Here is a 17,435-nt window from a genome sequence, read left to right as displayed (position 1 = left end):
CGGTTTCATCATTCGGTTCCTAATTAGGTTGTGTGTGAGAACCGTGACAGTGGCTTGCATCATCAGCCATGTTGGGATATGAGTGAGTTAGGGATGCAACTATACAGTTAGTCCACGGTTCAATACACACCTCGGTTTTTAACCACGGTTTTCGGTTCGGTTCGGTTCTGATGGCTTGTCATATACATTTTTTGTTATTCTATTCTTAGGCGACAGGAACAGCAAGAGGTTAAGGAGAAAAAAGACTATTTTTTATTGCAATACTTTTTCCTTATTTTACTTAAAATAATTGAAAAACCTTACTTAAACTTAAAACTTTACTTAAAAAAACCCTTGTACACATTCCTAGTGTATTGGATAATATATAATAAATATATATATAGATTTACACTGGCAGCTCAGAGCTGTACACCAGCATTTAAGTATGAAATTGAATGAATAAATGTAAAAATAAAACACTTCACAGACTTCACTATAAAATATACATCGATTCTTATGAAAACTACTGTATTAGTTCTTCAGTCAAGAGCAGTGAGTGATTTTCTCTTTGTCTTTTGTTGTTGTGTTAACATTAAAGGGATATTTCCCTCAAAAATGAAAATTCTGTCATCGAGAAATGAATACAGGTTTGGAACAATATTAGAGTAAATAATGACATCATTTTATAGGTGAACTGTCCCTTTAAGGACGGTGTGTTCACTGCCCTGTTGTCAATTTAAGACTAGAAGTGCATCTAATATACAGACACGATTGCGATTTTACTTTCACTTTAGACATAACCGACTGTGTTTATGTTAACCTTGTCTGTATTTGACAGTATTAGCGCAGTAAGACGACTACTTAGTTCAGTAATCACGTGTTTGACAGGCTTTGACAGGCGCGCGCTCTGAAAAGCACATGTTAAAACCGCGCACGCAAATGAAACCGGCAAGGCTTTAAAACGCATGCAAATAATGAACTTTAGTGATTGTGAATATGATATCTATAGTGTTCCGTGAGTATAACTCCACCACTAACGTGTGATGTGAATGTATGTTGCGTTGTTCAGTATTGGGATGGAGGCAAATGATAGAATTTGTAGAAAATAATTAATTAAATGCGAAACCAAAAAAAAACGCAATTCACAAGCGCGTATTGAACCGTGAATAGGGCTGCTCGATTATGGAAAAAATCATAATCACAATTATTTTGGTCAATATTGAAATCACGATTATGTAACACGATTATTTCACATGACTTTGGGAATGTGTTGTATTTATTAAAAATACACCTTTCAACGATTCAATTGAAATTGTAACATTTGTTGTACTTTTTGAACTATTAAAATAAATAATATAACATATATTCAAATCAAAGTATAAAAGTATTCACGTAAAAATGATAATCACAAATAAATAAGATCAACAATATGGTTCGGCTAGATATGCTTTTCAGGTACGTCTAACATTAGTTTTCAGGTACAGAAATGTATCAAATGTAAAATAACTGCATATTTGAGTGCATAAATTAAAGATGAATCCTATTAAACTTACAAAAGCTATTCAATCCGGATTGGATATGCGTCGTCTTTATCGACTGTATAAAGTTTACTTAAGGCATATACAGACTATGTCTGCTAGGATACTCATCAAGATGGACATGTTGACATACGTTTTGTGTGAGTTTGTCCGTTCAAGAGCAAGACTTAAAAGAGAACTCAATATTTGCGCGCTGAGAGACGTGTGCGCGCTCTCGGATGAGCGCACAGAGACACATTTTCTCACTGCGCGCGGCTTCTCATTCGCGTCTTGTGGCACTAAACCCGGGTGATGACGTGAAAACGACTGGTCATATTCGAACATATGGCAGCACTCGCATGCTTTGAACAAAGTTTACAAAGAGAGAATTATTTGAAAAATATGAAGGGAAAAAAGGACGTTTACACGGCACCCCTGCTCTCGTCAGTTTTTGTTTCTTTATTAGATTGTCATAGGTCACTCTGTGTTTAATTTTCAAGTGGTTAAACAAATTTGTGATGTTCCCTTGCGTTGCAGCCACTACCATGTAGAAAATCTTGCACGTCGCATGTTTCTGCTCGTCGTCTGATTCCTCGAAGCCAAACTGTTCCCAGACAACGGAGTTGGTTTTGCCTTTTTTGCTCACCAAACGCTGCTGTAACTGCCCTCCTTCTGCCATCTTTACTCGCGCCGAGTTTTTAAATTCCAGCGGATGAAATGCACACGAGACTCACGAACTGAGAAAGTTTGTGGCTTCGGGAGGGGCGGATGAGCGCATGCGCGTTTCATTCAGAACGCAAGGCAAAATAATCGTTTTTTCTCGATTGTACTATTTTGGTGATCGTTGGGAGGCGAAATCGAAATTCGATTAATTGCACAGCCCTAACCGTGAATTCCGTACCGAACGCTTCAATATTATATTGAGAATTATGGCATCCCTAGAGTGAGTTATGTAAAGCTTTTCACTTTTATTGGCAACCCTGGGCAAGCTACACTCGCGGCTCACTACCGTACATACAGGTTTTAACTGCTGGAAGTAGATTTAGGATAGTCCATATACTGCTATTTTCAGGTTTAAGATTATAAATGTTTGGCAATTAATTGAAGTGCCCCAAGCACCACTAAACGTTCTTGCTAATATAATGACCTATTTCCCAGCAGAACAACACACACTCCCAGCCAAAACTCACGGCATTGATTGAGTTAGGAGTTGATATGTTTGGCCACTCACACAAGCAGATCAATGTTTTAAAAGTTAAACTATGTTGACTTTAAAGGCCTTTGCACACTTTTTGCATGCAAAATTTTCGCACGTCAAAAAATAAATTCGACCTCACGTTATGTCAGTCACCCTTGCACACTGCCTTCGAAACTTTCGTCCGTCAAAAAAAAAATCGGAACAGGTTCGATTTTCTGCGTTTTTCGCATTCGTTTTCCCATCTACAGTGCTGATGCCCAACCTAAAACTGCTGGCAGTGCTGGGGAATGAATCGCCAGTGCTCAGATACCTACAATTATATATACAAATATTATGTATCAAAAATACTACAATATCACAGCTATAATTATAGCACACCAACTCCCTGTAAACCTGTGTGTGTGTGTGTGTGTGTGTGTGTGTGTGTGTGTGTGTGTGTGTGTGTGTGTGTGTGTGCGCGCGCGCGCGCCAGTCTCTGTTCAGGATTGGTAATTGGTGGTCTTCTTTTTAATATGTGGCTCCAGTATCGCTAGCAAAGCATCAAACTGACCCACTGACATTCAACTTTGAATCGGTCTGGATAATCCGCAGCTCCTTGATAAGGAGGTGGAAGACGGCATTTTGTGTTGTTTTGCGTTTTTTTTCCGTAACGCATTCATTAATACGCATCGGACTCTGTGCGTGACGAATTTTTCGGATCACGAATACGGAAAAACGCATTCGAAAATTTCGGACTCAGTGTGCAAGGGCCTTAAACATCAAACGCGTGTAGTAGAAAGTAAGGCATCACCTTTAATACGATAGTTTAGTTTTCTAGTTTTTAATGTTTATGTAGACGGTAAATCGTAAGGTGTTTTCATCATTGTCAGGGGCTAGTCTGGGATTTTATTGAATCCAGAATGTGGGTTTTTTTGTCCCACCACCCGCGTAAAATTCCCCCGGCCGAATCACCTACAGTTTTAGACAAACACAAAGGTCGTGTGGTGATTTAATTGCCGTCTGAATCCACATCTCTGAGTTTTCGAAAACTTCAAAATTCACTGTTTATATCCTTTTTGACCACTGTGGAGCACCGTACGGTTGCGCTTCGCTGTCATTTGGATGCATTTTAAAGATCCTTTTATTACTGAATCCCACTTTCCGCTCAAAAGAGAAGAAAAGCATGTTAACATTTGAAATCGGCCGTATTACGGAAGCAATTATATACGTTAAAATATCCAAGCTCATTATGTTTACCTCATGTAAATAAGAAGCTTTATTAACTTATTTACGGTAGGGATGTGATCGACATGGGGGCTTTTAAATCGCTAATTCTAAACCGAAAGTAAAATGCCCATGGCTGCTTTGGCATTCATAACGGTGCGGAGAAGTGAGTGTGTTTTCAATGAACATCTTCCATAGGAATGAACTGAAAATGTGCACCGTGAATGAATGATAGTGCGTCTATGGCGGCCGCAAGCGGACAGTGCCAATTTTTGGGCGCGGTGCTTGAATAGTGGGTTCATTAGCCTATAATTCTACAAAACCGTACAATGACAAACTCACTTAAAGCTACACTGTGTGATATTTTCCCCCATCTAGTGGTGAAAAGGTATATGACCATCCAGTGAATATTAGTTTCTGTTCCTCTCAATTCCGATTTCGTTTAAACACCTACGGTGGCTGATTTAGTCCAAGATTAACATGGCTTCCAGTTCGACCTCGTCCACATTCGACATGGTGCCATCAAGTGTTTAACCGCGAAAGGCGAAGCTTGAATTTACGGGTATGTCCCTCTTTGGCTAATGTACTTTTCAAGATGGAGGAGCAACATGGCGACCCGCATTCGAACCCTCACCCGTATGTATTTACAATGGCATATTATAAACTTACGAGAATACTTTATTACTTGAAAGAAGTAAATATACATTAATGAGCACATATATTTTTGAAAGAACTAAGTGTTTTTAGCTAAGAATAAACTAAAAAAGTTACACAGTGTAGCTTTAAATAGGCACTTTTACATTTTACATTTTGCTGTGCCTGAACACCGGTAACACCGACTATCGCAGCAAGCCTAATTTACACTCATTTCCACATTTTTTTAAATTGTGGAATTATTATTCCAAGCATATGACATTTTATTTCACTTATCACAAAACTCACTCCTCCACCGTGAATAAATCGGCATCCGAATGCTTGAGTTTTGCACTGAGGTGGAATGCAAATTTATCTTTACGAGCGTCCTCATGAGAAACAATTACCGTCCAAATAGGGCTTATGTGGTGTTTTTTTAATATGCTTTAAGAGAAACCATGTGCAAATTCATAAGTCAACACCATTGTTGAGTATTTTCTCTTTTAAAACTACAGTGAACCAAAAACAGTCTCAAAAACGCGGTTTGAAATCGCCGGTGTGTCTGACAAACTATCTTGTATCCAATCACGTCAACATGTGGGCGGGGCTTTAGCATATCATTAACTATTCTCTGGAGCTCAAGGTTATCCTGGGATATTTCTGATATGAAAAATCGTGTACATTTAGCAATATGACGGGTGAATTATGTATATCATGAGGAAATGTATTCCTTTCTCCAGTGATGTTCTGAGTTGTTCAAAGCGTTTCTAACGAGTGACATGGTTTGTGTAACATTAGCAACACATCATTAGCTGTTTAATAATGTAGTCAAGTCAAAGGATAATCATATTAATTACTGTTATGTGTCCGTTTACCTCAGTAAGTTAGCTGTATTTCTGAGTGCGAGTGAGTGGAGGCGGGGTTTGTTTGCATATTCATGAATCCGCGCATAGTAAATGAACCAAAGGTTCATAGTTACATTCAAGCTATTTTGAGGCACAAATAAATAAATAAATCAACGGAAATGTCATTTTGGTGATCAAAGATGAGTTAAATGACTGACTACAGGCGACTTATATTGTGATTCTGAATTATTGTTTGCTTTAATGGTGTCTTGACGTTCTCTCAAAGCTCTTGAAAGTGTCCTGAGGAACGCATGGGGCTGATGAATGACTGTGATAGTGGAAGTCTGTCTTATCTTGGGTTCCAACAGCAGACTTTTGGAAAGCTTCCTGCAGGACACACTCCATGTTCCCTGGTGGACTGAGGGATTACGGCGAACCACTGATTAGTGTCCTCTCATTCAGCCATCTGTCTCCTCGGCTATTTAAGACGCAGCTCAAAGCCGGACTCATCCTTTTCAACTTAAGTAGCGCTTGGTTTTATTAGACAACCGCCAAACTGTAGCACTGCAGTTAAACCAGTTCGTGGTTCGAGAAAATCTTTTATGTGAATTCTTTCGAGTATTACGGGCAATGACTTTGACCTTTAATCACGGCCTGTCGGTTCTAGTACCGTTGCTTTTCTCTGGTTCTTGAAAATCTCTAATGGGAAACGGATCATGGGCATCTTTGACATTTCAAAAAGTTTTCTGTTTCTATTTAAAGGTCCTAAAGATCAGTGACATTTGGAAAGTGTTGATTTGTGTGATTCATGTCCATGGAAGGAGATTATAGTGACATAAGGAGTTTGGCTTTTACCATGTTTTGACCAGTTATGTGTAGTATCTTGATCCTAGTCAAGTGGGCGTTCAACAACAATAGTTGAATAATGAGTTTATCTTGATAAATTGAGATGAAGGTTTATTGTGCTAACAGTGTATCACTCTCTGAGATTGTGCATCTTTAAGATCAACTTATTTAAAGCTCAGACGCTACAGTCATCAAAACACAGCTTTTAAAAGTTCATCATGTTCAATTTTCAGGGTTTTTCCCAGTGGTTTCGGACAAACATGGTCATCCACACACACACACACACACACACACACACACACACACACACACACACACACACACACACACACACACACACACACACACACACACACACACACACACACACACACACACACTGCGAGCCCAGTACTGACAATAAATCCAAATAAATGCAAAACGTTTGTAATATAAACTTATCCTATTTATTCATTAAATAAAAAATAACCACTGTCCGGACAGATCATAAGACAAAGTTCTTAGAACTATTTTATATTAAAAAATCTGTGGATTTAGCTAAAAAGTCACTGGGTTACTGATAAGAAAAGTTAGTAATAAAATGAATAGTTACACATTACAAAGTGTCAGGTCTGTTATTTAGCACTTAATGTACAGATCATCTAACATACGGTATCAGATTGATTTCTTCCGTCCATTGCTATGGTTATCCCCGTCAATTGCGTATTTAAATACGGTTGTCGGTCCAGAAACGTTGCAATTTGTAATTGTCAGCATGAAAAATATATACTTAACACAGAAAGCAAGCAAAGATCGCTGCCGTTATAATCACTGAATCTGTCAATTTCAACAAAAACTCCTGTTATAATCAATGAAGACGTCTTATTTATACTTTATTGGTTATAATTAAAAGGATTCACGAGTGTGCAGAACTTGCGCTAAAGAAAAACTGGGTGTTTTTAAGTGGATTCCGACTAACTTGAACACATCTGATTGGCCATTCCGTTCATAAGCTCAACAGATATGTCTGTGATTGGCTACAAAGCTCAGTGCTGCAAAAACACGTCGTAAATTAAAATCTTTGACACTCTTCACAGAGCGCAAACACTCATGCAAGTCACATCAAATTAGCAAAAAAATCTTTGACTTAAATTACACATTTGCAAAAGAATCCCACGCAATTTGGGTATTTGCATGTCTTTTTAAAACTTTTAAAGCTGATTTAAGACCTTTTGGTTTCTGGTCCAGCTGGGATGGACATCTGACGCTTACCATGTTTTGAATATTTAAATGTAATATTCTAACATTGTGGTCAACCTTTAGGGTTAAGTCTACAGGCTGAGAAGTTAAGTGGTTTATCTTTTATGCTTATTTTTTTGTATCTTTCATTTCTTTTACTGAGATGTGTAGGGTTTAATATGCTGGCAGCATGACATGCTTTATCTTGTAGGCTAACTTGTAACAGTCACAATTAGCAACGCACTGTCAACTTGCTAACATCATGTTAGCATGTTTTTCAGCTTCAGAATATTAACTTTTCATTGGTTTGCATTCAAGCTACATTGATGGCAAGTTAAAATGAGTAAAGACCCTAGTTTTCGGATTGAATCTGGTGTTATCCGCCCAGATGGACGTGTCCTACGTGAATAACCTAATTTAGTGTAGGTGCACTTTGACTCTAACACAGCCTAATTATAGTGGGCTGCCTTAAAGGACAACTCCGGTGAAAAATGAACCTAGGGGTGATTAACACATGGTTACCGAGTAGATCGTTCTCTGGGATGCGTTTTCATGAAAATCGAATGTAAAGAGTTTTATCTCTAAAAACAGATTAGCTTATAACGCTAGTCTATGGGGCATAGAATAAGTCAAATTAAATCGCTAGTTAATACCACTAACAAGGCTCAAAATAGCCTCACACTAACACGGTAGCCTAATGAGGGTCCCTACATGCAAACCGAAGCATTGAGAACTTTGTAAGTGCACAAACAGTTTAATAAGAAGATACTTTATAAAGACAGTACATTACGCGTATACAGACAGGAGCCATCTTGGAAAACAAGTCGAGCCACGAACGCTGTGCTAAGTGATGAACTGTGACTTTGAATCTCATATGGTCCGTTGTTTCGGGAAGAAAGCACTGAACGCAACAGAGAAAATAAATAAATAAATAAAAACGCAACAGAGACTAGTGCTTCCAAAGGATACACACTAAAGAGATGGCGGATTATTCAACCGTGGCTTTTCCAAGATGGCTCCTGTCTGTATACGCGTAATGTACCGTTTTTATAAATTAATATGTGTTAATTACCCCTAGGTTCATTTTTCACCGGAGTTGTCCTTTAAGACCAAATAGTCGTTCAGACATCCCATGACTAGTTGGTTTTGTAAATATGTATTTTCACATCCCTAATATATTTAAAAATGAAAATTCTGTCATTAATTCCTCACCCTCATGTGGTTGGACACCCGTCAGACCTCCGTTCATCTTCAGACACAAATGAAGATATTTTAGTGTAAATCTGATGCTCTGAAAGGCCTCCATTGGCTCAATGGCACTTTACACACTCAAGACCCTTAAAAGACACTAAAGACGTCGTTACAAAGTCCATCTCACTACAGTGGCTCTACAATAACTTTATGGAGTGACGAGAATAGTTTTTGTGCGCAAAAAAACCCCTAAATAACGACTTGTATAGTGATGACGATTTCAAAACACGGCCTCATGAAGCTTCGAAGCGTTATGAATCAGTGAGTCGATTCATGATTCGGATCGCGTGTCAAACCGCCAAACTGAGTCGATTCAGCAGTTTGAATCACAAATTTCAGTAGTTTGACACCCGATCCGAATCATGAATCGACTCACTGATTCATAACGCTTCGAAGCTTCATGAGGCCGTGTTTTGAAATCGTCATCACTATGCAAGTCGTTATTCAGGGTTTTTTTGTGCACAAAAACTATTCTCGTCTTCATAAAGTTATTGTAGAGCCGCTGTAGAGAGATGGACTTTGTAACGACGTCTTTAGTGTCTTTTAAGGGTCTTGAGAGTGTAAAGTTGAGCCAATGGAGGCCTTTCAGAGCATCAGATTTACACTAAAATATCTTCATTTGTGTCTGAAGATGAACGGAGGTCTGACGGGTGTCCAACCACATGAGGGTGAGGAATTAATGACAGAATTTACATTTTTGGGTGAACTAACCCTTTAATGTTCACTTGTTAGGAAATTAATAGCAATGCTATGTAGTCCAGCAGTCAGTTGTTTTGAAGTCAACCGGTCATTAAAGGAGGGAAGTGTTTCCATGTGTTATGATGCAACGTCTGTTTCTGAGCACAGAGTCTAAAAACAATTACTCAGCATCTGTAGTTCATGTTGAGTCGTACAGCTCGCAAAGCCTTTTTAAATATGGAAAATGTGAAGTCGACCTGTTTTATGAAAGCATTATCATTTCCTGATACACATTTTCTCATTGTTTTTTCTCTCCCCCCAGGGCAACAATGTGGGCTACTGGGAAGGGGAAACCAACCGGACCCTGAGGCATTAGTAGATGTGCTTCCTGACCGCCTCAGTCGTCTGAGAAGGTCTCCCTGTGGCACACTTGGGCCGCTGGCACTAAGATGTCCCTCAGTAGTGGCACTGCAGGCGGGAAAGGTGTGGACTCGAATGCGGTGGACACTTACGACAGCGGGGATGAGTGGGATATTGGTGTAGGCAACCTGATCATTGACCTCGACGCAGATTTAGAGAAAGATAAGCTTGAGATGTCTGGCACCAAGGACGGGGACGGAATGGCTGCTGCCTCGAGCGCCGTAGCGGCATTGCCTGACAACATAAAGTTCATTAACCCGGTGCCTCCTCCACCGATCAAGGACAGCAAATCCAAAGCTAAACGTAGCAAGAACTCCAAGGACAGTAGCAAGTCCTCAACCCCTGATGGGGCCAAGAAGGACGCCCAGGGACGGACCCAAAACGAGGCCACTGGGCCAACCGCAGTTTCCACGACCTTGCCTTCTGGGAAAGGTTCCGATAAAGGTAACAAAGCCTCCCGTAATGTTCAGAGTGGAAAAAAGGACAAGGACGGTTCTGGGAAAAGCAAGAAGGAGAAAAACGAAGGGGTACAAACTGTGAACGTGCCCTCGGACCCATCGGCCCAGGTTATGCCTTTAGGCCAGGCACGCAATGCCCCATTTGAGGGGACGCAAAATTCGGACCTTGGTGGTCCTGATCAGCTAGGGAATATTACCCTTGATACCACTGGAATAGTCACACCTTTGGCTATCAAGAGCGAACCAGAAGAAGTGGAAAATAACGACTGCAGGAGCATGAAGAAAGTAAAAAGTGAGAAGGTGAGTGCACTGGTGTTTTTTCATTGCTCCATCAACATTTGTCCGTCTGGCGTTCGATTGGAGGGTTTCAGGTTTCCATTTATTAAAGGGTTAGTTCACCCAAAAATGAAATTTCCTCACCCTCATGTGGTTGGACACCCGTCAGACCTCCGTTCATCTTCAGACACAAATGAAGATATTTTAGTGTAAATCTGATGCTCTGAAAGGCCTCCATTGGCTCAATGCACTTTACACTCTCAAGACCCTTAAAATACACTAAAGACGTCGTTACAAAGTCCATCTCACTACAGTGGTTCTACAATAACTTTATGAATCGGCGACAATAGTTTTTGTGCGCAAAAAACCCCTAAATAACGACTTATATAGTGATGACGATTTCAAAACACGGCCTCATGAAGCTTCGAAGCGTTATGAATCAGTGAGTCGATTCAGCGGTTTGAATCGCCAAATTTCAGCAGTTTGACACGCGATCCGAATCATGATTCGACTCACTGATTCATAACGCTTCGAAGCTTCATGAGGCCTTGTTTTGAAATCGTCGTCACTAAATAAGTCGTTATTTATGGGGTTTTTTGCGCTCAAAAACTATTCTCACCGATTTATAAAGTTATTGTAGAACCACTGTAGTGAGATGGACTTTGTAACTTTAGTCTTTAGTGTCTGTTAAGGGTCTTGAGAGTGTAAAGTGCATTGAGCCAATGGAGGCCTTTCAGAGCATCAGATTTACACTAAAATATCTTCATTTGTGTCTGAAGATGAACGGAGGTCTGACGGGTGTCCAACCACATGAGGCTCAGTCATTAATGACAGAATTTTCATTTTTGGGTGAACTAACCCTTTAAGCATCTGGTTGAGTGTTATAAATGGTGATTGTGTTACACAGTAGAGGTTGAAAGCTGTTCCTACTGTTTTGAAATGAACCAGAGAGTTAGTGGTACCTGGTGTGCCAACCTGCTCGCTACATTTCCTTTAGGCACTAGTCCAATTTAAGGAGAGGGAAATGGACATGCTTAGCTCAGTGGTCTCCTTCTCCAGTTAGTAATGCATAGAGCTGCCAAAAGAGATTAGGACAGCGGCCAGATAACCAGAGGTGCAAGAATATTAAATCTCAGAACGTCCAAGAATTTCACAGCTGTAATGCTAGAAAGTCGATTTGACCAATTGTTGTGAAATGACTAGTTCACTTCAAAATGAAAATTTCCTGGTAATTTACTCGCCCCCATCTCAACCTAAAGAAAGACATTGCATTTTTTTTTGAGGAAAACATTCCAGGATGTTTCTTCGGACCAATGGTTGAAGGTCCAAATCAATGCAGTTTCAAAGGAAGGGCTTCAGAGGCTATAGGGTCTGATCTAGACAAACCATCGGCCATTTTCTAAAAAAAACAAAAAACATTTATATACTTTTTAATCTCAAATGCTTGACTTCGGTGTTATTCTTTTTCACGTCGGAAAGGTCACGTCGGACGTAGTTGGAAGTACAGACCCAGTGTAAAGACTAAGCGCGTTTTCACACACACCTTGTTTGGTCCGGATTTTCGGACTTTTCAGTTTGGTCCGAATCAAAATTACAGATGTGAAACCTCCCCTGACCACGGGCCGGACCAAACAGACGAAATTTGGTCCGACGAAAAGAGGTCGTCTCAGTCCGGATCAAACTGAACAAAGGTTCGGTTCGTTTCTAGTGTGAAAGCATTTTCTGTACGGTTCAGACTTTCAGACCATTTACAGGAAGTTCCTGTTTATGTTTAAATATTATAATGTTATTTTTAAATTTCATCTAGGCTACATTGATTATGAAAAGTGAAAAAATGCGCAATATGTCAGAAGACAGTCAGAAAATATTTTGAAAGAAATTTTGTATGATTTTGCTTAGAAAGCCTTTCTTTAATGTGAATTTTGTTTTGTATATATTGTATCTTAATTTCAATCAATGTTTAATCAGATAATTGCCCGAAATTGAATAAATAAGAAGCAAATAGTCAATAATCGCAGGAGCGATCACATGCTTTGCACATGAACTGGAGCTCGTCTCAAATAAACCCAAACTCAGCAGATACTCGTCTCACAAACATGAGAAATATGTGAATATAAAGCTTGAAATGTCCACTTTTAAACGTAACGAAAAGAAAATAGTCCAGCAATGCGACTGTTCAATAGTGGCAATAATATGCGTCCGTTCATTCACTCTTTTCAAAGACGCTGACGTCCGTTTACAAACCAATCAGTGTCCAGATGCCGCCCACATAGATGAAGACGAGTGGACTCAAGTGCGTCATGTAAAGTTCTTTAGTGCGCTTGCATGATTGCAATGTGAAACCAAACCAAAACTAGCCGAATATATAAAAAGTATCAAAACATGAACTTCGGTTCGGACCTTAGTGCGGACTTTCAGGTGTGAAAACGCCCTAAATCAAACAGCATTTACAAAAAATAATAAAGGTAAAACAACGATGTCGGGTGATTTTGAAGTTGTTTGAAGAGTTTTTCGGCACTGGGTCGGCATTTCCACCTACGTCATGTGACCTTTCCGACGGGATGGCGTCATACGTTGTGAAGAAGCATTTTAAAATGTGGGATGGCTTGTCTAGATCAGACTCTATTCCTTGTCTGGGATTGGTCAGAGCCTTTGAAATTGCATTGATTTGGACCTTCAATCGTTGGTTCCCATTGAAGTCCATCATGTGGAGAAACATCCTGGAATGTTTTCCTCAAAAAACTTCCTTTGAAGAAAGAAAGACATGAACATCTTGGATGAGATGGGGTGAGGAAAATATCAGGAAATGCTCATTTTGAAGTGAACCAATCCCAAATAACCAGTCTCTCTTGTCAGGTAGCAAATGTAAAAACTCACTGTCTGATATCTTTTCATATGTATGTGCTATTTCTCTGTCTGTTGCTCAGTCTTGTTTGAATTGAGCTGGCTGGTTGTAGGGGGTTTTCTCGATTTATTCAGTGCACTCAATTATCGGCCTCCTAATTCATAAGGAGTCTTGGCAGCTGGTCTAGTTTGTAGCTTGATCTCTCGTGTTAAAACAAGAATCCATGCCTCGACAGATTGTTCTTAGAAGAATGTGGAGGTTAGCATATTCCCCACATGCCACTTCTGCAAGCTCGAGATTCAAAGATCAGTGCAGATTAATGCATGAATGGGATGGTGTTTAGCTAAATAGGTAGTTTTCTTGTTTGTAGTCATTGCTTTGCTTTTAGTTGTACAACTGCCAAGCCTGGCCTGTGCGGTACAAACTGAGACGGATCGACTAGCGTATCTGCTTACAACAGATATGTGAAATTCCCTGCTAGTGACTCAGTCAGTAGTTGTTCTTACAGCATTGTGTTCCCTACCTAGTGGGCCTCAGGGGAGCCATTGAAATGTAACACTTGGACCCCTTGCTTGCTTTCAATTGTGACAGGCAGCCAAATATAGGCTACTGGAAAGAGCAGCAAGGGGTTTTCTTTAGAAGGAATTTATGGAGATCTGTCCTTGAAAGGTTTTTGGCTCGACTTGATGAAGTTGTGTTGTTTTTTTTTCAAGCCTGTTGCAATAGTGTATTTCTGTTTTGTTAGTGTTTTTAGTCAGGTGATTTACTTTAAAACATTTAATAATTTAAAGGGTTAGTTCACCCAAAACATTGAATTACCCCATGGTTTATTCACCATCATGTCAGCCTATGACTTTCTTCTTTCAGATGAATATAATCGGAGTTAGTGTTAGACCGATATATCGGCCGATATTTGCGATTTTTAAGTGTATCGGCATCGGGCCGATACAAGGCTGCTGCGTTCACCGATATTTTTTCCCTGCATTAATTACAGACAGGACGAAAGACTGAAGTTTCACGTGGAGCATTGGGAGATTTTTTCCTGAATTACCGCTGGTGTTGCTCTACAAGAGATTAAGTGCACCTACACTCTAAAAAATGCTGGGTTAAAAATAACCCAAGTTGGGTTGAATATGGACTAACGCAGCAATTGGGTTGTTTTAAGCAAACATTTAACCCAACCGCTGGGTCAAAACAACCCAATTGCTGCGTTAGTCCATATTGAACCCAACTTGGGTTATTTTTAACCCAGCATTTTTTAGAGTGTAACCATTAAATGACTAGGTTGTAAATAGTTTTAAATGAAGTATAGTGCAGTCAGTGTGCACTTTATTATGCTGCTTGCTTGTTGATACTGTGTGCAATAGTGTAATTATTTTATTTATGCTTAAATATTTATTTTCAGAATTTATGTTCACCACTGAACTCTTGTTCTACCTCACCTGTTTTTACTATTTGTTAAATATTGTTTTTTTTTTAGTTCAATAAATGTTCCTTTTTTAAATTGTAAATTTTAAATTATCATCATGATCATTGTGTCATTTTTATGTTGTAAATTGAGGGAGCAAAAGCAGTATCGGCTCCAAATATCGGCTCAAGAAAATCGGCAGCCCGTATCGGTCATCGGCTAAGGCTGATGGAAAAAAAATCGCTATCGGCACTAAAAAATCCATATCGGTCGATCCCTAATCGGAGTTATATTATAAATGTCCTGGTTAATATAAGTTCAAATGAAGTTCAGTTTTTCGTTTGTGTAAGAAAAATATCCATATTTCACAAACTGTAATCTCTAACTTCTGCTAACTGTCGTCCGCGCGTTCACTGGCGTTCCAGCGTATGCCGTAGGATCCTCCGGAAGAGAATATGCTAGTTCTCAACCAAAGTTGGGTCCGAAATCGTGTACTATGTGAGGTACTTAAGGGCTGGGCAACGAACGGCGATACTTTTATGGTATCGAACGAAAAACTCTGTGAGTAAAAAAATACTATGAGTATCGAAAAATTATTTATCTTTCGGTGCCAAATTTCGGTTCCAAAAGCCAAGCGGCTTTTATACACTTATAAAAGTGGATGCAGAGTCGGCAAAGTGCAACATATGCGATAAGTATTGCAACCAAAGGCGCAAAAGGGCCTAGAATTTGTTTTAATTAAGGTGAAAAATAAAAGTTATATTAGTTTTTATATTAGTTATAAAAGGTATTTTTGTTGATGTTGAAATGGATTTTAAAACATATTGTATCGTAAAAAAAGTATCGTTAGGAACCGGTATCGAAACTGAGGTATCGAAATTGGCACCAGATCGAAAGATTTTGAACAATACCCAGCCCTAGAGGTACTACATTTGAATTTGAACGAACTTCGCGAAAATCGTCCCGGTGTGAACAGGCCTTTCGATTTACTTAATTTTTCTTTGGCAAGTTTTTACACGCATATTTTTAAAGTACTTTTCACATGTGGTATTAAGTAAACTGTACTTAACTTAACTAAGTAAAGTTATCAAAGCTATATAAAAATATAACATTGAATTAAACCACGCTTTTAAAGTGTATGTTTTACTTAGAAATCCCCAAGTAAATAACACAACAGATATACATAACAGAAGTAAAGCGGCTTCTGAACACAGACACTCAATTCTTGGTACACAATACACAGTGACATCACATTTAATGGATAATTTTTGAGTATGAATGTGTCATTTTGAACTCCAAATGTCACAAAATGGCAAGTTACTAAACCTATCAACAAAATGAATGATGATAAATTGCAAAAAAATCAACCTAATTATTCAAACCCATGCATGATGGGAACACCAGTATCAGAAAAGTTTAACTTAAAGGGTTAGTTCACCCAAAAATGTAAATTCTGTCATTAATTCCTCACCCTCATGTGGTTGGACACCCGTCAGACCTCCGTTCATCTTCAGACACAAATGAAGATATTTTAGTGTAAATCTGATGCTCTGAAAGGCCTCCATTGGCACAATTTACACTCTCAAGACCCTTAAAAGACACTAAAGACGTCGATACAAAGTCCATCTCACTACAGTGGTTCTACAATAACTTTATGAATCGGCGAGAATAGTTTTTGTGCGCAAAAAAAACCTAAATAACGACTTACATAGTGATGACGATTTCAAAACACGGCCTCATGAAGCTTCGAAGCGTTATGAATCAGTGAGTCGATTCAGCGGTTTGACTCGCCAAATTTCAGCAGTTTGACACGCGATCCGAATCATGATTCGACTCACTGATTCATAACGCTTCAAACTGCTGAATCGACTCACTGATTCATAACGCTTCAAACTGCTGAATCGACTCACTGATTCATAACGCTTCAAACTGCTGAATCGACTCACTGATTCATAACGCTTCGAAGCTTCATGAGGCCGTGTTTTGAAATCGTCATCACTATGTAAGTCGTTATTTAGGGTTTTTTTGCGCACAAAAACTATTGTCGCCGATTCATAAAGTTATTGTAGAACCACTGTAGTGAGATGGACTTTGTAACGACGTCTTTAGAGTCTTTTAAGGGTCTTGAGAGTGTAAAGTGCATTGAGCCAATGGAGGCCTTTCAGAGCATCAGATTTACACTAAAATATCTTCATTTGTGTCTGAAGATGAACGGAGGTCTGACGGGTGTCCAACCACATGAGGCTCAGTCATTAATGACAGAATTTTCATTTTTGGGTGAACTAACCCTTTAATTTTATAACGTTGATATATCCGCTTTAATTTCTTGAATCTACCTTGAGAATGTTAGTTGGATTACTACTAAAGCAAGCAATAACTCCTCAAAGTAATTACAGGAAACTATTCCCGCTTTTTTTGTCCTAGAGCAGTTAACAATAGTGCATTGCGTTAGCTAAGTATTGACGTTTACATGCTTGCAATTCTGGCCTATTTCGTAATTTTTTTTTAATGTTTTCTGTTCTGGTGAGCCATTCTAAGTTCGAAACCTTTCTGTTGGCACTGTAGTGCTTTGCGACCAATGGCCTCCATTCATGGCTTCCTCTGACTGCCACTATTGTGTTCTGGTACATTCCTTAAACAAGCACAGGGGGTTCATTCGG

At 39.2% G+C, this 17,435-nt stretch overlaps 1 protein-coding gene across 2 annotated transcripts in view; it reads left to right on the top strand.

The window, feature by feature from the left end:
- znf609a (zinc finger protein 609a) overlaps positions 1–17,435 on the top strand; it is a 188,607-nt gene that overhangs the window by 62,552 nt on the left and 108,620 nt on the right. For both annotated transcript variants that reach the window (XM_079810168.1, XM_079810169.1), the window contains one exon: positions 9,691–10,546. In XM_079810168.1, the coding sequence (XP_079666294.1) occupies positions 9,818–10,546 (729 nt within the window). In that variant the 5' untranslated portion in view covers positions 9,691–9,817. The remainder of the gene's footprint in view (positions 1–9,690; positions 10,547–17,435) is intronic.

This window comes from Gobio gobio (genome assembly GCF_949357685.1).
Source record: "Gobio gobio genome assembly, chromosome: 25".
NCBI lineage: Eukaryota > Metazoa > Chordata > Actinopteri > Cypriniformes > Gobionidae > Gobio > Gobio gobio.
The sequence above is the reverse complement of the archived record's forward strand: the minus strand, read 5'-3'. Positions and strand labels throughout refer to the sequence as shown.